This window comes from Strongylocentrotus purpuratus, unplaced genomic scaffold (genome assembly GCF_000002235.5).
Source record: "Strongylocentrotus purpuratus isolate Spur 01 unplaced genomic scaffold, Spur_5.0 spur5_scaffold_5, whole genome shotgun sequence".
Taxonomy (NCBI): domain Eukaryota; kingdom Metazoa; phylum Echinodermata; class Echinoidea; order Camarodonta; family Strongylocentrotidae; genus Strongylocentrotus; species Strongylocentrotus purpuratus.
In genome coordinates, this window is record NW_022145611.1 from 34026048 (window position 1) to 34046192 (window position 20145).

The following is a 20145-nucleotide window of genomic DNA, read 5'->3' on the forward strand; positions in this document are numbered from 1 at the left end:
AGCCTCCAGTTTCGACCACTGTGTAGGGAAAAAATATTATTTCCCCTTGAGAAAAATACCGGTATCGACTTTCTAATATAACTATCATTGTCTTGAATTCTTTATTTTAATTTGTTTTAATATTTCTTACAACATTTCTTTACAATTGATAAAGTGTTGGTTTATTGTAATATATGCATGTAATTGTTTACTCCGGTATAACGTTTCATCAATTTTTAATGTCTAATAAGATCATACTTGGAAAAACTACACTCTAATCGGTCTCATCTCTCTATAATCTCTTTCACTAAAGCCGTCTCTTTTCTTAACATTCTCTCTCTCTCCCCCTTTTTCTCTTTCACCTTTTGTTCAATGAGATGTCTGCTTCTAACATTGTTCCTCATGTTTTTATCTCATTAAAATCACTATGAATCTTTCAACAATGATAAAGGCCCATACTTTTATCGGAAACGAAAAGCACACGCAGGCCTTTGAATAAGCAAATTGTGTCAACTCTTTGATTTATCAGTTTTACCAAAAAAAAGCAATGTTCGTAATCCCGTAGCCTAGAAACCCACCTACACTGTCGCTCATATAGTTGGAATATTTTTGTTTTACCCCAATTTATGGAATTATTTTAAAAATAATTTAAAAATAAGAGATCTAGATAATAGTATACATTCTCAGATTTTATTAAATAATAATTTGACAATGTGTGTTTTGCGTGACTGCTAAACCATGTGTATGCTACTATGCTTATCAACTAGGGGACCTACACCCTTAAGTCATAAATGACAGTAATGAGGATTAATGCCCCCAAAAAGGGCACTAAATATAGCACATCGACACGGTTTTGATCCTGGGGCCTCACAGTTACAAGGCCATTGCTTTCTCACTGAACCATGACTGTACGCAGCGGGGGCTAGGGCAGGGCGCAGTTTCCATAAATAAATAAAAAAAACAGAAAATGCAATAAATTTCCAATAATTTATTACATTTTACCCCTGTCCCCAACATTAAAAAACCTCTGGACGGCCAAGCATTATGGCTCAAGGCATGGGCACACAGAGGATTTTTTTATGTTGGGAACCGGGGTAAAATGCAATAAATTATTGAAAATTTATTGCATTTTCGGTGTTTCTGTGCAGCCCCCGCTGCGTACAGTCATCGCTCAGTGACAAAGCAATGACCTCGTAACTGTGAGGCCCTAGGATCAAAACCGTGTCGATGTGCTATATTAGTGCCCTTTTGTGGGGCATTAATCCTCATTACTGTCATTTATGACCTAAGGGCGTAGGTCCCCTAGTTGATAAGCATAGTTGCATATACATGCTTTAGCAGTCACGCAAAACACACATTGTCAAATTATTATTCAATAAAATCTGAGAATGTTTACGATTATCTAGATCTATTATTTTTTAATTATTTTAAAATTAATTCCATAAATTGGGGTGAAACAACAATATTCCAACTTTATGAGCGACAGTGTATAATATTATATACACACTTAAAATAGTTGGGCAAAAAAATGCCCAACTTTTAACCAACACTGAGCAACATACGGTCCACACAACTATTGGTTAAAATCTGCCCAACTGATGTTGGGTAATCAGTTTGCTATGTGGTTGGGCAAATCAAATTGCCCATCAGTTGGTGACCCATCATATTTTACCCAACTCTACAATTGCCTAACAGTTGGTTATATTTTCAGTTGGGTAATTTCTTGCCCAACCAATTTTACCCAGTTAGATATTGCCCAACCTTCTATTTGCCCAACTTTTGAGTAAGTTTAATGTTGGTTAATTAAATGCCCAACCAGTTTTTACCCAACTCCCAGTCTGCCCAACTATCAAAACACCCATCTATTGGGTAATAATTGCTCAACAATTTCTCTGCAACATCCATTTGCCCAACTCTCAAAACACCCATCTATTGAGTAATAATTGCTCAACAATTTCTCCACAATATCCATTTGCCCAACTATCAAAACACCCATCTATTGGGTAATAATTGCTCAACTATTTCTCCACAATATCCATTTGCCCAACTATCAAAACACCCATCTATTGGGTAATAATTGCTCAACTATTTCTCCACAATATCCATTTGCCCAACTCTCAAAACACCCATCTATTGGGTAATAATTGCTCAACAATTTCTTCGCAATATCCAGTTGCCCAACTCTCAAAACACCCATCTATTGGGTAATAATTGCTCAACAATTTCTCCGCAATATCCATTTGCCCAACTCTCAAAACACCCATCTATTGGGTAATAATTGCTCAACAATTTCTCCGCAATATCCATTTGCCCAACTCTCAAAACACCCATCTATTGGGTAATAATTGCTCAACTATTTCTCCACAATATCCATTTGCCCAACTCTCAAAACACCCATCTATTGGGTAATAATTGCTCAACTATTTCTCCACAATATCCATTTGCCCAACTCTCAAAACACCCATCTATTGGGTAATAATTGCTCAACTATTTCTCCACAATATCCATTTGCCCAACTATCAAAACACCCATCTATTGGGTAATAATTGCTCAACTATTTCTCCACAATATCCATTTGCCCAACTATCAAAACAACCATCTATTGGGTAATAATTGCTCAACTATTTCTCCACAATATCCATTTGCCCAACTTTTTAATTCGTCTGTTGGATAATCATTGCTCAACATTTTTTCCATAACATCTATTTGCTCAACTCTTTTTCTCATCTAAAGGGTAATAATTGCTTAACTGAAACACAAATAACATACACAGTAAACACATGTTGTTGTTTTCATCAGAAACGTAAAAACAAAACTTGTTCACATCAACTACAACATTACAATTTTTGGTGAAAAAAATACAACCTTTTAAAAAAAGTAAATGCAAATATAGCCCCTGTTTGGTGCAGCATGACAACTTTGATGTACACTGTATGTATCCCATGTACTCCCATGTGTGGCATAGTGTTCATTTATCCTGACACACCAATACTCTGCCTTAGAGTGTTACACATGCACACATTTTTTTGAAGTGAAAAAAAAAGAGGAAATAAATTCAAATCCCTCTAGATTATTTGACATGTGCAGAAGTACCACATGAAAGTTTGGCTATCTGTGATGGTGAACAGGTACTGATCAAATAACAAGGATACACACTGCCTACTATAACTTTTTGATTAGATTAAAGACAACAAAAATCAATTGACCCTACCTGCTATACTCAGTTTGATTGATTTTATTGATATTATCAATAATATCAATACAATTTTGCAAAATGTAGATGAAAATGTTGACTTCTCTACTTCTGCTTTGCGCGATGTAAATTAATGCATGCAGTCCATTCAGCAGAGAGTTCAGCGTAGGGTCAATGGACGATACACATTACATGAAAATTAATGGTATATGTAATTTACAATCATATACCCCACTTGCTGTTTTAAACGTCATAAATATCATAGCTCATGTTTTATGAAGAAATATATCATTTTGATGTACGAGTTATGAAACAGTACTCTTGGGATTAAGACCAAACACGATAAGCATTTGTATACGCCAGTGCAAAAGATTTATAGCCAATAATATGTTTTGTATTTATACTTGGCATATATTCATTTGTTTTCTTAAACTTTCAAGGTGGGGATGTTAAGCAATGATTGGGATAAAACAATTAGGCCTTTATCATTTTTAAAATGTACACAAAGACTTCTGCTGTGTATAAATTCTCTCTTTTTTTTATATTATTCAGCGATCCTCACCCCACCCTCAAATCTTCAGTCTTACACAAACATGTCTAAATTATGTAAAATAATGTGCTGAATCCAACTCATAACAGTTTGTCTTTAAGGTTATTTTGTCCAAAATAATACTTTTTTCCAGTTTTTTTTCTCCCAAAATAAACTGGTTCAAGTAGCCAAAATGTGCTAAACGATGATGTGTCAGTTTCATCTGTAGGAAATATATCACCAGTAATCATCCTTGGCGTGAACACATCATGATGGCTTATGGCATGTTCATGAAGGCTCGGACCTCCCGCAGCTTTGGTGTAAGATGCTCCCCATCGGTAAACTGGAACACCACAATCTGGAGAAATTTCCAAACAGAACAGCTTTGCGGCTGATATTCGATATCCATCACATAAAGTGCCTTAAAGCACAAGTCGACTGCTTTAAGCAGTGTTGCGGCAGGAAGTATCCTCCTCTCTACTACGACGTACGCCTGTATTGGTGTGAGAATGTTCCCACGCACAACAACAAATGGCTGTGACCTGACTGCTTCATCAATGTTATCAACATAAGTCTGGATGTCGAGAACCTCCTGTAGTCCAAAGAGAAATCAAGAAGAAATCATTTGTAATTATATGGATTGATATATATATATTTGATGCTTGTCGAATGCTTCTGCTTATGAATCCACAATCACCTACAGGACACCCAAATTTGTTTATGCATGTTCATCCCTGTCCCATCAAAACATTACTGGGTATTCTTACATATCCCTGCGGCAAAGGTCAACTGTACCCAAACTGGTCACGTTCAGAGCATTACATCAACTAAGCTGGAAGGCATATACAGCCTGTTAATATAAGCATGCATTTTTCACATGTCATTTGCAGGTTAAAGGACTTGCTTGCATTCATGAGTGAAATGCGATGTGATGACAAATCTGAGGCCATTTGTAGTTGTACCACAGATAATGACGAACTGACTTATTAAGATTAAAGCGCCTAGTGTTGCCCCTGCAGGGCCTCCTTGGGGACCAGCGTGCCCATTACTAGGAACTTGAAAATGGTTGCTTTTCAAGTTTTACACAAATAAAATGTTATGGCAATGCCTTATCTGGTAAGAACATAGGTATTGCATTTCAACCTCAATTTCATCAGTTGTCCTAGGTTTGAAACTCTTAACAAATTAACTATTGAATTTGTTTGTAATGAAATATGATTACTATGGCAAGATTTTAAACACAAACCAAAATATATGCCTTACATGTCATTACTTTACCACCTCCCCAGCACATATACTTACTGGTTGAACGTCAATGAAGGACGACAATGTTTCTGCAGTGGTGTACGTTCCTCTCTTGGAATCTTTCCTTCCTCGGAACAAGACTGGGAGCATGTAGAATCCAAGATTGCTCTTTTCCTCTAAAAAGAGGGAAACAATGAAAGAGTTAAGTAATTAAGTCCCAATTACATATGAAGAAAAGGTGCAACAGCAAACAGGTCAATTATGGAACATCTTACAAAATGTACAGTTATATACAGCAAATTAAAAATAACGGTCGAATACAACAATTATTTTCTACAAATATGGGTAAAATCACTCAACGTAAATGTCAGTCAGTAATTTGGAGCTCAGCTTTCTGAGTAAAGAAAATCAAAATTGCACAAACTTCAGCATAGCCTTCCCAATGAGCTTTAAACCACCATCCCCACCCCAAAAAGCAAACAAACAAAACAAGCAAGTAAAAGTATGCTAAACCTTTGTCATGGAATCATGTTTTTATCATATGTTGTACATGTATTATATGTTTCAGAGCACTTTTATTTATTTCAGTTCAATTCCTTACAGGGGGGATATTAGACTCAATGTTTGGTCCTGGCCACAAAAATAAACATCATATAGTGTAATTGAAATAAATTCTTTTGACTTTCTCTCAAGTCATTTTCACTAATACTGTCAAATGTGTGTTCTGACACCACATACCAAGACTGAGTTTCCCAGGGTCATGAATGTTTTCGAATTTGGCTCTTGCACTTCTCCAGTTGCCAGTTTTCTCGGTGAAGTCCACTACTTTGTTACAGAATGTGGGCCACTTCTGGTACAGTGCGTTTGCTTTCTCTGGGAACAATTCTGCAAAATCTCCTTCAATCTGTAATTGTTAGGATAGTTATAGAAGCCAGATTAAAGGTAGGATATCTTTCATTTGCATCTTCTCTTTACCATTTTGCAAGGATTTGAATGGTACACACTAACAATTATCGGTTCAATAGGGATGCACGATTTCTGTAGGACCGTGTATCTCAGATTGTTAAACGATCCCTTTAAGGAGACTGCTAAAGTAAACCTGCCCATGCAACCAAAAAACAAAAAAGTTACTTCTCAAAACATGCGACTCTAGTTTAATTTAATGTCCTTTCTTGTCACATGCAGAAGAAAAATCAAGGTCCACATACCATTCCAGCATCGAGAAGTCTGGGATATGTGGTAAGAATGTTCTTCACACAACAGTCACTTCTCTTGATCCAGTCATGTCTTTTTGTTGCTGTTTGTTTCATGTAGTCCTTCACCATGTCCTCTGGCTCCTTGTTGTTACGCAGCCATTCTTCCATTGTCGTGATGTTATCATCGTTCACAGACTCAAGATCAGTATCTCCTGGATATAATGCAACAGAACAATCAACAATTAGCATGTATCAACAAGTTTTTGATGATTGTATTGGAAGGGGGGTTTTAGTTGACATTGCTCATGCCCCACCAGTTTGTTATGGCACAGCATGACTTCATCAGCCGGATCTGAATAACTCATAACTTTAACTATATGAAAAAGTAGCCAGAATACCTTGCTTTTGAGACTCTGCCTCGTCTTCAGCTACTGGTACCCTCAGGGACTTCTCCTTTTTTCTGACATACCTCAGATGCTCCTCCAGGTAGCCTGTTGCTGGCCGTCCCTTGGCCCCCACGCAGTACCAGGCCTCCTGCTCAAATAAATTAAAATTCCTTCATAATTCAACTTCAAAAACAGTAATGCTCAACAACATTTGTTAAACATTAATAATAATCAAATAAAAGCACAATAAAATTCCAGTGTAAACTGTACATTTACATATTTTGTTACATATGTCAGTGTTTGCAATAACAAGGTTTGTCCTCTTAAGTACCTATTTCTAACTGCACACTGTTATATTCCAGCAATGTCATCAGGTCATTGCAAAAACAAAGTGAATGATGGATAATTCTGTGAATATCCATTACTCAATGGCATGCAGACAAAAGTCTAAATATTAAGAGATGTGTCATTACTGGATAATATAACTTATAAACAAGTGGTAAAAATAAACAAAAATATTGCACGATTTAGTGATTGATGCCATATTAGCTTTTCATTATTTGTAAGCTTTTCAGGCCTGTCTACTGTCAAATTTACTATTGCCAGAGATGCTCTTATAATGCTTGTGATAATGTGATACAACATGCAATTGATTGAGCATCTCCAATATAATAAATACAAGAATAACAAAATTGAGGAAGCTTCATAGCAAGTTACACAAAATAATATGATCCAGTATTCCAAAAGTTATTGCATAAACACATAATTTATTTGATTTAGACCTTAAAGTAGCTTATTGCTTCTGGCTCAAACAGAAACTTCTCATAAAATTTCACTTTCTTGTAAATGGGGTCTGTGGGGTAGGGACAGATGGAGGTATGGATGGACAACCTAAGAATTAAGGCACCTCCAAGTAATAAATGCCCGCTGTGGTAAGAATCAATCCATAAATCAGTCCAGAAAAAAGTGGTGATCTGAGCCATACCTGAGGTCACATATATTAAGGAAAGCAATTCATGGACAGGACTTACATAGCCAAGTGGAGATTCTGGATCTTTTAAGAAAGGAAAGCTTGTCACAAGGGCATGGGCCATTGATGCCTTCACAAATGAGCTTGGCTTGGTACCATACTCCCGTATCAGGTACTGAGTCAACATATCCACAACAGTATGCCGGTCCCTTTTGCTGCAGAGATTTGTAGCATTGATGTTCCTTAATGCTGCTCTTCCCATGGTGGTCTCTCTCAATATACAAGCAATGTTCTGCAACAGATAAAGGATTTTTTTTTTAAAGATCAGTAAATTCAGAATAAACAAGTGAAATGTGACAGCATGCAGTCGGTGGGTATATCTCTGGCTGTCCGACCTCCTACAATAAGCCCATCATAAATCACTCACTGGGCATTCCTTCCAAACTTTGTTCTGATAAAAAATTTCAATGAAACCTTGAAACTGACCTTAGACTAGCTTAAAACCCATAACCCCAACCAAACATTTTCCATAACATTCCTTTATTCATTCATACCTAAATGTACCTACCAAATCATATCACTAGCCATTCTGCAGATGTAGAAATAAAATGGTATTTTTAGTAAAAACTTGAATAACCTTTGAACTGACCTTTCACCTTTGAGCCCTGCTGCTTGTCAGAAATACTGACAGACAGATAACTCCAAGACATAATGCCTCCGGCACTCTTATGTGTGGGAGGCATAAAAACTGATGAATGATGGTGACTCGACATGCCCACTCTTCAATTGTATCAGCCCACTATATACATAAACTTACGAAATGCACTTTCTTGACCCGTTTCAGGGGAGGATGTTGATCAGGACTCTTGGATTCTGGGGAGTCGTAAAGTGGCGTATCCAAACTGGGCTGGGAAGGGCTTTGTCTGGGACTCCACTCACTTCCTGTTACACAAGAGAGATCTGAGCAGTCATCTAAGGAGAACACTGATGGGCTTCTTGTCGACGTTGATGCTTGTTCCATGCTTTGTTGATTTGCAGCATGATACTACAATAAATAAATGAAAAATAATTGAACTTTCAATGTACATGTAAATGACTGATTATTCTTTACATTATTAATGACACAAACAGCCCCAGGTTAGACTTTAGTATCAAGTTTATTCCTTGAAGGGGAAAATCATTCTCACTGTTTCTGTACCCTTGTCCTGTTTAAAGCAAACCCATAATTGAAAAGTGGTCACTCATGAGCCGAAGCTTCTTCAGTACATCTATAATATAATAATATCCAGTTAGGAACTTTCACTTTAGGCAGGAACATGCATTGGTAAAAAATAGCACATTTCCGGGGCCTCAATGAAGTACATATGCTAGAAAAACTTGGCATGAGTCATGGTACATTTAAGAAATTACAACATAATATGAATGAATGCAAATATAACAGACACATTTTCAGATACAGAAACAATGAAGTTAATAACGAGTTAAAAAATTCAAACCAGATATTTACTGTAAAATTTTCATTGGAATAATCAAAATTTTTAGCAAGTCAGTACAGATCGCTCAAGGTTAGCTTCTTAGCTATTTTTTCAATCAAAATGTGTAGAATGATACACTAAGAACTGATTCATAGATATAATTGTAATTGGAATAACAGTTTCTTTCTTTTGCTTTGTTTTGGTTCTGTTCTCTAAGACAAAATTTGCAAGTGCACCTGTAATGTCTAGTTGTAAAAATATATCACTTGCTTGCAACGTGTTGCCTACACGTACCTTCTTGTTCCTAGATGAATGAATGGTGCACCACAATATACAAGCAGCGCCCTCTTCCACTATAGGACTGGACAGCATTGACTGGCCTGTGATCAAACAGGTCACACCATTCAACAGCAGCTTGTGCTTCCTCTCTGCCCACCTGTACTGCAAATGCTTCAACATGTCTGTTGAAGTACAAGGTCTGATACAGCCGAAGGAGCAGATACAACTTTTCTTGCACCACTACAATATGCTGAACACGTCCAAACGTGGGTCCATCATCATCAGTCCAATATAGAAGTACATCAACACCTGCCCGGAACTCATATCCATGAATGTCCACTTTCCCAGCAACTGTAACTTCGGTTCCCCTTCCACAGTTAATTTTTTTGCAAAGTGCCTCATCATCAAGTAGATCACCAAGCATTGCTGCAGCTTGCTGTGACACATTGATATCTTGGCTATCCAGTGACTGATTTGATACTGACCTGTAGCACCGTGCCATTTGGTATCTGTTAGCCAATGTTTTGACAATGTTTTGGTAGTTGCAAGATACACTGGCAATCTGCTTGAAAGGTCTGTGCATTGCTTCAAAACGCAATGCTGAATACTGGGTCAGTGGCCCAAGGTGTTTCAGTGCACGTGGGTAATGCACAAGAAAGTGCTGCTTCGGAGTTAGACTAGCTTCAGGGAAGAGCTGCATGAAGAGCCTGTGGTGATCATCAATCATTGCCTTCAGGACATAGATGGCAGACTTACTGATACTGGGACTCATAATGATTTTGAAGATGTCAATGATTGACAGTAAGAGTTCCCACTCATCACACATCTCATCAATCTTGTCTCCTATCATGAGAGGGATGTTGTATGCAAGGCACGTCATCTGTGCTGATGTCTGTCCACTGGCAGAATATGGATTCTTCAGTGATGCCTGCCTGATTGGGCTTGGTCTGTTTTTGCGGTCCACAAAGCCAAAATTGAATGAGGATATTCTACTGTTCACCTCATCCAGTGTTATGAAACCCTTCTGAACAAGTTTACTCAAAACAAGGTGCATTTCCAGGGGCAAGACTCCCTCTGTAAAATCATGCATTACATCTGGACATAAGTTTTGGGTGGAATGGTAGTAAGGCAATTCATTCAAAACTGTTGCATGCTTCAAGCCAGATTCTGACAAGGGCTTTTGAAGATCTGTATCATAGTTTATTTCATCACGGAGATATTGGGCATCCTCTTTTGGCTGTTTCTGAAGCAACGAGCGATGCCCTCTACAGAATCTACAGTAATAGTTGGCACGGAAACAGGTTGTACATCCCAGCATGGCATGAATGCCAAGATTGTCCCCTACAACTTGGAATAAGTAGGGTTTGACCCTACCCTCAAACTCTTTGCACTTGATAGTGAGTCCATCAGTCCACATCTGCTGCAGATCATCCTTGATTACCTTCAAAACTTCTGAGATGCCATATTTACTCAAAAGCGGAGATGTGATCATAGCTGTGAGCATGATATTTTCCAGCCTAGCCTGGTATTTCCTGGGAAGGGATAACACACTTGTATAAAAGGCACTTACCTTGTGTTTGCCGCGTTTTGACCCAAGCGGATTGGCTGTCTCAAACTCATCATTGTACAACAACAGAGGCACTAAGAATTCACAGTCTTGTCTAGCAGTAGCTTCCTGCCTTTTATAATAGTGACCATCTTTGAATGAATACAAAACATCATTATCTTTTGATCCTTTTTGAGACAGTATGGCGTTCATTACTCCTGGTCGCTCTAAGTATTGTTTAATAGTGTCAGCTAGTGGTATATATTGAAAGGTTTCTTTTTGTGTGCTTTGCAGTGGATCACCTGTCTTTTGATCAATTTTTGGTTTTAAGCAAGTTCCCAACAACACCTCACAAGGCTGAATGAAATCACCTTTCTCAGAGAAATATTTTTTCTGTTGAGTATCTGACATGAGCTCTGAAAATGGATTCTTTGAATTCTCGAATACATCTTGTATATCAGATCTCAGCTCACTGTTAGCTGCATATTGTGGCTCACTTAAGATATCCATCACATCCTGTTGCACAGTTTGTAACACAGAAATAACCAAATCTTGTGCGGTTTGAATGACCTTGTTGGTGTGTGAAGCAGGCACATTAGTCCTTGCCCTGAGTTCTGCTACAAACTTTGCTGCAATATCAGGTAGTCTCTCTGTTTGCGTTTCAAAAGAGACATCTTCCTGCTCACTGCTTTCTCCAACAAACAATGCCTTTTCCTGGTGCAGTTGTTCCAAATTCCCTTCAGTGTTGTTATTCTTTCCTACATGTAGAACAGATCCTTCATAACAGGTTTCACTTTGGTGATCTGGAACTGCTTTTGTAGTTGTGCTTGACGTCTTTATCCGTGCAGCGTGCTTTGAAATGAGATGTTTTCTATATCCTGATAATGTACGAAATGTTAGTCTACATGCCCCTTGCATGCATGTTATACTTACATTTTTTCCCCTGGTTGTTGTATGTGTGTATTTTAAATGATGGAATAGGCAAGAAATATCCCCCCTAATTAAATCAAGACACTGAAAGCATCTGTAACTATCCATAGTGAGATATTGTGCCACACTATTGTCCTACCTCTGCACGCCACCCAGCGAGAAACTTCAATCGAGGTCCAATCTTGGGTATGAAGGATGTGATTATACTTTCACTTAGAAGGGGAAGGGTTTCCACATCAACTTCATTTTCTGGAGAAGAAGAGGGAGAGATTGATAAATAAGGCTTAGTGCAGCATAAACTGATTGTTTTCATATAATACCACAAACACACGTATGGTTGCGCAAATTAAACAAAAGTATATGTTTTAGATAATGATAAGCTGTAAACATTTGCTCATGTTCCAGCTAAAATATCTTCCATTTTGAATAAATCGCATAATCAATGTTTTCTTATTCCACAAGGGTCTATGAAAATCTGAATTTTCAAATGCGATTTTCTCGAAAATTTGGTCTTCGTATAGAAAACTTACTTTTAGATCATACTAGCGAATTGTATCAACCAATTGCTATTTATTTTCAGGTGATGTTACTAACATCCACACAATCAAATTAAGAATGGAAACCTTTTCTAAAGTCATACTAGTAATCACATTAGTTTAGTCAAATTGTGCCTAATTTTTAACAATGTTGGGGCCTATTTAAAGTATAAAGATTAGTTGCATCAGCAATGAATTTGATTTCAAAGAAAGTCATTCAACTTACCAAATGAATCAGAATGATTTGAGAGTTAGCATAGAGGTCAATGTATGCTGATTGGTTAATTAACATTACTAATTCATTGATAATCATATGTGTCTTCTCCATGTGCACTGTCATGCCTATTACTTCAACTTTAAACTGCCATACCGGTAATTGTTTTTTTCAACCTTTTGCGGCTGCCATGATATTGTCTGCATTAGTAGCCATGTTTCTCAGCTTTAGTATGACAAATAACCTAGCTTTATCTGACCAGGGTTTCTCAAAAAGTCTAGCACTCAAGCCTTTCACAGGCCACTTACAGTACCATACAACCATATATAAATTATAGTGTGTTACCTTGAATAGAGGCAACTGACAATTGTTTATCCTAGAAAAGATAATTTGTGGTGTTTAATAATTCTTTTGTACAGCTTATTGTTCAGTGGTGTGAAACATTAAAAAAATGCATGTGCTGGAACATTTCACTGATATGAAGCAAAATAGGACAGTTAATCCTGTACTAACGAATGTCCTTCCTCCATGTGCACCTCCATCCCAAAATCGAATCAGTTCGTTGGCTTTGCAACTTGCAAGATACATGTACATGTCCCAAGTTTGGATTGTAATCCGTCCATCGGTTCTAATGATTTCATTGAAATCTGGACATGTAGTAAAATAGTGTACAATTTTGTCGGCATAATTTGGTGGCTTAAGCATCTGTAATTTTTCCATATTTAAAAATTATTTTCAGAAAAAGATTTTTTTAAATGAGAAAAAATGTACCCATGTTAAAAATTGTGCCCATTCGTGTACTACAGCGAGGTCACTGCAATTTCGAAAACCACCACAGCCTCTTGGTTTTGAATTAGGCTATTAATATGGGCTAAAATGTGGGTCAACTGCCTTTTAGTTGTGACAAGGAATATCGCAATAGCACATAATTAATAGCCCCATTTAAAACCAAGAGGATGTAGAGTCTATGCTCTGTAAAACAAAGTTAGGCAGATGTTACTGGGCAAATCAAAGTTTGGCGCGTTTTTGTCAAATAATTTCTCCCAACCATTTACTGTATGAAGTTACCTAATAAAAGGTCAGAAATAAGTTGGGTAGGTGTTACTTGGTAAAACTGATGTTGGGCAAATTTTGTCCAACAATTGGGTTATTTTCTACCAACCATGTAGTTACCGATGAAATAATTGGGTAATATTTTTGGGCAAATTAAAGTTGGTCATTTTTGTCCAATAATTGGGTTATTTTCTACCAACCATGTAGTTACTGATGAAATAATTTGCCCAACTAGTGTCGAATATACTACACATTATGGTGAGAATTGGGTGAATTTCCTATTGGGGTAAATTTTGTTGGTTAAAAGTTGAGTATTTTCTTTTCATCCAACACTGGGTAAATCATGCAAAATCTTTAATTTACCCAATAGTTAGTCGGACACATAAGTGCCCTCATGTTGGGTAAAAATTGGGCACTTGCCCAACATTTTTTTAGAGTGTTTGGATTTCAAAGTCCTGTAGAAAATGAAAGGGCAAAATCCTTAACATGGCAATGGGCAAGACAAATTGTCTCACTTTTTGAAATCTAGACTTCTAGATCTACAGGAAAATGAAAGATCATAAGATGATCTTCCACAAAATAATGTTCATAAAATTGTACATTATTTGACAACTTCAATTTTCTGATGAATCATTCAGTTCAGTGTTGATTATTAAATATAAGTAGGCCTAGATCTAGATCTAGACCTAGACTAGATCTAGTATAGTAATACCAATTTCAGATAACAGAGATAATTGTTCAAAATTACACCAGTCCCACGTACTGTAATACTATCTGGGTACACACCTACAAGTATGTGGTCCAATGTATTGGACCCACAGAACTCTTAAATACGTATTTAAGAGTTCTGTGATTGGACCCCATACAACCCATGATCCATAGAAAATGGAGGGTATTGTGTTATGTATGTATTGTAGCAGGAAACAGCACAGAAATCCGGGTTTTGGCCTGGCTTTGGGTTTTGTAAAATCTTGAACAAAATATTTTTAAATATTCATTTGTGATCTAAAATTCATGGAAACAGTACAATTTGAATTTGATATCTATATCAATCAAATATTAGTTTGGATTAGTAACACATGCATTAAAAGAGCAAATTTGAGGCAAAGTTTAATAGACCAATTGAATTGAAGCGTATTCATTAACCATTGCTGAGGCATATAGAACTAGTCTACATGTTGCCCATGTGTTATGGATATGGGAACAAGTCTACAGCAAGTACCTGTTGATCATGTTCTAAACTTCTAATCTCAATAAGATGTGAACGTACCTTCTAGTATCTTTAACACTGACGGACATCCCCACCTTTGAACGATTTTGGTGAGAGGGTCTATGAACCCATCTTCACTTGAACTATCTCCGCAGCAGTTGTCGAGCTCCATTTTTAGACCCTCAGGCTCTAGCATGCAAGACTCCGATATGATGCGTAATGTACGTACGACGTACGTACAGGCTGCTAGTTACGTTGGTGTATCATATAGCTCGAGCTCCCGGGCCGGGACGGCCGCGCCGGCTAGTATACCGAGTAAATAGAAATAGTACTGCGCATGGCATGCTGATCGCGAGAGACCAGGCCATGTGCGCGCTACCCCAAGACCAATACCAGGCAAACTTTACCCAAGTCTGGTTAAACGTAAGTCTAGTCCCCATTGAAGGTTTCCACTGCCATTTACGCATGCGCGTAATTGACGATGATAGTGTGTACGTTCCATGATCATTACTTACGTAGATTATGTAACTCTATAGGCCTACATGGTTAAGATGGCTCAGTTTTCACAAAAGATAAATCTTGGACTCTTTCAGCATCAAACTCGCACAAATTCATCGTCGCTTCAACACTCTGTTATTATAATTTTAAAATAGAAGTAAATGGTTACAATTACAGGAGAGATAATTTCAATTTTTCATAGCAATATTTACACAGCATATTGTGAGCTAAAGAAAATTGAGCTAAATATATTTGGTAAAAGTCGGTGGTCAATTACTACCCTATATAAGCAAACAAAAAAAGGCGCAAAGTGAAATTGGGTAACAGGCGTTGGTCAAATCAGTACCCAATGTATGAGCAAACAAAAATTGAGCAAAGTAAAATTCGGTAAGTGGTGATGGGTAATTATTACTCAGCATATGAGCAAACAAAAATATGGGCAAAATAAATTGGGTAAGGGGCGGTGGTCAATTATTACCCAATTATGAGCAAACAAAAATTGAGCAAAGTAAAATTCGGTAAGTGGTGATGGGTAATTATTACTCAGCATATGAGCAAACAAAAATATGGGCAAAATAAATTGGGTAAGGGGCGGTGGTCAATTGTTACCCAATTATGAGCAAACAAAAATTTGAGCAAAGTAAAATCGGGTAAGTGGTGATGGGTAAATATTACTCAGCATATGAGCAAACAAAAATATGGGCAAAATAAATTGGGTAAGAGGCGGTGGTCATTTATTACCCAATATATGAGCAAACAAAAATTTGAGCAAAGTAAAATTGGGTAAGTGGTGATGGGTAAATATTACTCAGCATATGAGCAAACACAAATTTGAGCAAAGTAAAATTGGGTAAGAGGCGGTGGTCAATTATTACCCAATTATGCGCAAACACAATTTGAGCAAAGTAAAATTGGGTAAGTGGTGATGGGTAATTATTACTCAGCATATGAGCAAACAAAAATTTGGGCAAAGTAAAATTGGGTAAGAGGCGGTGGTCATTTATTACCCAATATATGAGCAAACAAAAATTTGAGCAAAGTGAAATTGGGTAAGAGGCGGTGGTCATTTATTACCCAATATATGAGCAAACAAAAATTTGAGCAAAGTAAAATTGGGTAAGTGGTGATGGGTAATTATTACTCAGCATAAGAGCAAACAAAAATTTGGGCAAAGTAAAATTGGGTAAGAGGCGGTGGTCATTTATTACCCAATATATGAGCAAACAAAAATTTGAGCAAAGTGAAATTGGGTAAGAGGCGGTGGTCATTTATTACCCAATATATGAGCAAACAAAAATTTGAGCAAAGTAAAATTGGGTAAGTGGTGATGGGTAATTATTACTCAGCATAAGAGCAAACAAAAATTTGGGCAAAGTAAAATTGGGTAAGAGGCGGTGGTCATTTATTACCCAATATATGAGCAAACAAAAATTTGAGCAAAGTGAAATTGGGTAAGAGGCGGTGGTCATTTATTACCCAATATATGAGCAAACAAAATTTGAGCAAAGTAAAATTGGGTAAGTGGTGATGGGTAATTATTACTCAGCATAATTATGAGCAAACAAAAATTTGAGCAAAGTAAAATTGGGTAAGAGGCGGTGGTCAATTATTACCAAATATATGAGCAAACAAAAATTTGAGCAAAGTGAAATTGGGTAAGAGGCGGTGGTCATTTATTACCCAATATATGAGCAAACAAAAATTTGAGCAAAGTCAAATTGGGTAAGTGGTGATGAGTAATATTCCTCAGCATCTAACAATTACCCAACTACTTGGTAAATTGCTCTCAACTCCTTGGAACGATGTTGTTGCTAAATGTATAATAATTGGGTAAATATAATGCCCTGAAATAGATTGGGATAAAAATTACCCAACTTTGGAAACGATTTCTCGACCAACCATCAGTTGCCCAACGAAATTTACCCAACTCGCAGTGGGAATGTGCCAAAATTACACAACTACAGGCAAAAATTACTCAATCCTAATTTGCAAAATAATGTTGGTAAATTTCTAGGCGAATTTCTACCCAACCATCAGTTGCCCAACAAAATTTACCCAACTCGCAAAGGAAATGTGGCAAAATTACACAACTACGGGGCAACTGGTTCCCAACCCTCATTTACCAATACTGTTGGTAAATATCCGCCCAATAATTAAGTAAAAATAATTGCCCAATATTGGTTAAAACACTTAAATGCTTAAATGGGTAATAATAGCCCAGAATAACGAATTTTTTTAACCAACCAACAATTACCCAACTAAATTTACCCAACATTTTAAGAGTGTAAGGAAAAATCCACAAGAGATCAATAATGTAAACATAATAATGATAGGCTTATGATACTGAATGTTTAGATAGGATTTTTGTGAGAATGCTCTTTGTATTTCAAAACTAATATTTCTTTTGTGATTAGCAAAGCTCACGGTAAACTGTTCATGATTATAATCCCACCTTGTATGTATACATTTTTTTTAGTTCGTATATAAAAATTATGATGGGGAATCTCGTATTATGATCATTATTTGGTTGATTATGAGCATATCAATAATTACAGTGTCGCAATGGCAATTACCTTCAAGTTCACGATCATATATTAAATGAAATAAATAAAGTTAGATGGACCTTACCTGAGACTCCAGCAGGGAGAGTGCCGTCTGAAGAGGAGACAGAGCATCCACCACAGCAATGTGAGCTAGATCTTGAACAGATTTAGCTGATTCCACCAAACCCATCGTCTGCTGCTGGCCTTGCATCTCATCAACGAACACCAGCATCACCCAGACAACTCCCGCCAAAAACTTGAGAGAGGCAACCCTCTTCATCCTGATTTCAGTCACACTTTCTTTCTTCGAAAGGAGAATTGTTAAAACTAGATCAAGTTACTTCAGAATCATATGACAAGATTTGTCTTTGTTGTCAGGCTTATATAGGGGTATAGTGGCCACCTTCGCCCTACTTGGTTCTGAAAGTGCATTCTCCGGTGCTTGCATTTTAATATCATTGGTGTTTTATCGAACACGTTTATCAATTCAATTATAATTAGGGAAACCTTGTCCTTAACACTTATCAGTTGTTGCACAGGTGTTGATCTTGGAACTAGTGCATGTCAGTATGATTGGGAAGTTGAAAGCTTTTCGTAAAAATACAAAGAAACTCACCCAAATCTACATTGACTGTGTCCATAGTTTCTTGGACTTGAAGATAGATTGACGATCTTCTTACTTCGTATATTTTTTTCCAGGTAATCTTTTTTTAAATAGATTCATATCATAGACTTCCTACAAAAATTGATTAAAAGAAGATTTAACTAATTTTCAACTTCTGGAAACCCATGTCAAGGGAATTATGTTATTAATCTAATCCGGTTTTCCGATGCAATCTTCCCTTTTGTAATATAGAACACTGCATGGACTTTTGATTTTAATGTAATTTTAACATTAGATAGTGCTGAATTTTATTTGAATATTTCCTAAATTATCATGATAGTAAGTATTCTAAATGTAAAGAAAGAATCAAATTGAACCAACATTCATTGGAATAGAAAAGGAGTCGTAACAGAAGAAGAAATTACAAAGTGAAAAATACAAAAACAGGAACCCCAAGTTTCGAAATTGTATTACCAACAGGTTTTATGAGGGTTGTACGTGTATGGCAAGAAGATATTTCACAATTGTCTTGTTATTGCCTGATGGGTTCATCATACCCGTTTCATTATATGCGGAATGCAATGCAGAGTAGGCCTACAACGCTTGCATTGTGTTCTTCTTTACCATATTAAAAACTAAATATTGGCTCAATCTATTTGATCAATAAAATCATCAGTTTCTTGACATGTTTTCATTGAAATTGACTAGAACTTATCGGATCATCTAATTACCTCCCCCTCCCTCCAGGGGCGGTCGAGCAACTTCCAAAGTGGGAGGGGGGCACCAAGAAAAAAGGGCACCTACAAAGGGAAATCAAAGCGAAAATATACAATTTTTTAGACATTGGTATATGCCCTACATTGTGATTACAATTATCAGGGATTATTTCAATATTTGTTTCACTTTATACACCATACAAGATATTGCTTAAGCATCATGCTTTGCAGTTGGGTTTGATTGTCTAAAAATTGTTTGCGAGCGAGCGATGAAAATGTTTAAGATGTGTAAGGTCGCAGTGCAAAATTACATCTTATAAAGAGAAAAAAAAACGATCCTAATGGGGTTATAAGCACATTATCGTAACGGAAGACTGAAAAGACCTTTGATAAGTAATATAAGTATATCATCTATAGATGCGTGGGAGCGTATATAGCGAGCGAGCTTTGGGGGAAATTGCTGAAATTAGCTAGTGCGCGTTTAATGATGAAAAGAAAAAGGGACACTTATCAGGAAAGAAATGGAGAATGTGCCAAAGTACAAAGATTAATTATAAGAGGTGAAAATGGACCTTACACCCTCTAAAAGAGGCACTCACAAGGGATGAAAAACGGAAAAGGGGCCCCATTCGATTTTGATAGGGGCATTTATAAGATATTATTATATATTGTTAAAAGGGACATTATCAGAGATGAAAAGAGGCACTTATCGAACCTGAAAAGGGGCAATGACCAGATATCAAAAGGAGCACTTATGTGAATGAAAAAGGGGCACTTGTAATAAAGGAAAATGTGCATTAGTTAAAAGAAAATGGGCACCGACCAGATTTTAAAGGGGCATTTATCGGAGGTGAAGGGGGCACCTATCTGAAGTGAAAAGGAGTAACTTCTCGCAGTGGCGGATCCAGGGGGGGGGGGCCCGGGGGGCCCGGGCCCCCCCCCTTGAGAAAAAATCATGTAAAATCACGTGATTTTTACCTTTTTTGGGGGTTGGGCCCCCCCCCTGGCGCTCAAGGGGGGGGGGTGCAAATTGAAATTTTTTG

General features: G+C 37.1%; 2 protein-coding genes across 3 annotated transcripts in view; both read right to left on the minus strand.

Annotated features, from left to right (window-relative positions):
- Positions 1-18171, minus strand: part of LOC100891760 (sperm-activating peptides) — a 19865-nt gene extending 1694 nt beyond the window's left edge. Inside the window, exons 1-2 of the mRNA XM_030999182.1 lie at positions 17868-18171; positions 1-18 (exon numbers count right to left, since the gene is read on the minus strand). The exon at positions 1-18 is cut by the window's left edge and continues 49 nt beyond it. Of these exons, the coding sequence (XP_030855042.1) occupies positions 1-18; positions 17868-18062 (213 nt within the window). The 5' untranslated portion in view covers positions 18063-18171. The remainder of the gene's footprint in view (positions 19-17867) is intronic.
- LOC100891690 lies at positions 2617-15642 on the minus strand. Of its 2 annotated transcripts, XM_030998832.1 has the most exons (9): positions 14802-15642; positions 11868-11977; positions 8316-8543; positions 7560-7790; positions 6541-6676; positions 6155-6354; positions 5685-5850; positions 5004-5122; positions 2617-4293 (listed from the first exon to the last, which is right to left on the minus strand). In XM_030998832.1, exons 1-9 carry the CDS (start codon positions 14935-14937, stop codon positions 3979-3981), a joined length of 1641 nt encoding a protein of 546 aa, XP_030854692.1. In that variant the 5' UTR covers positions 14938-15642; the 3' UTR covers positions 2617-3978. The 2 variants fall into 2 exon arrangements, with proteins under 2 accessions (XP_030854692.1, XP_030854693.1); XM_030998833.1 differs by lacking the exons at positions 11868-11977; positions 14802-15642 and adding an exon at positions 9268-11859.
- Positions 18172-20145: the final 1974 nt, after the last annotated feature.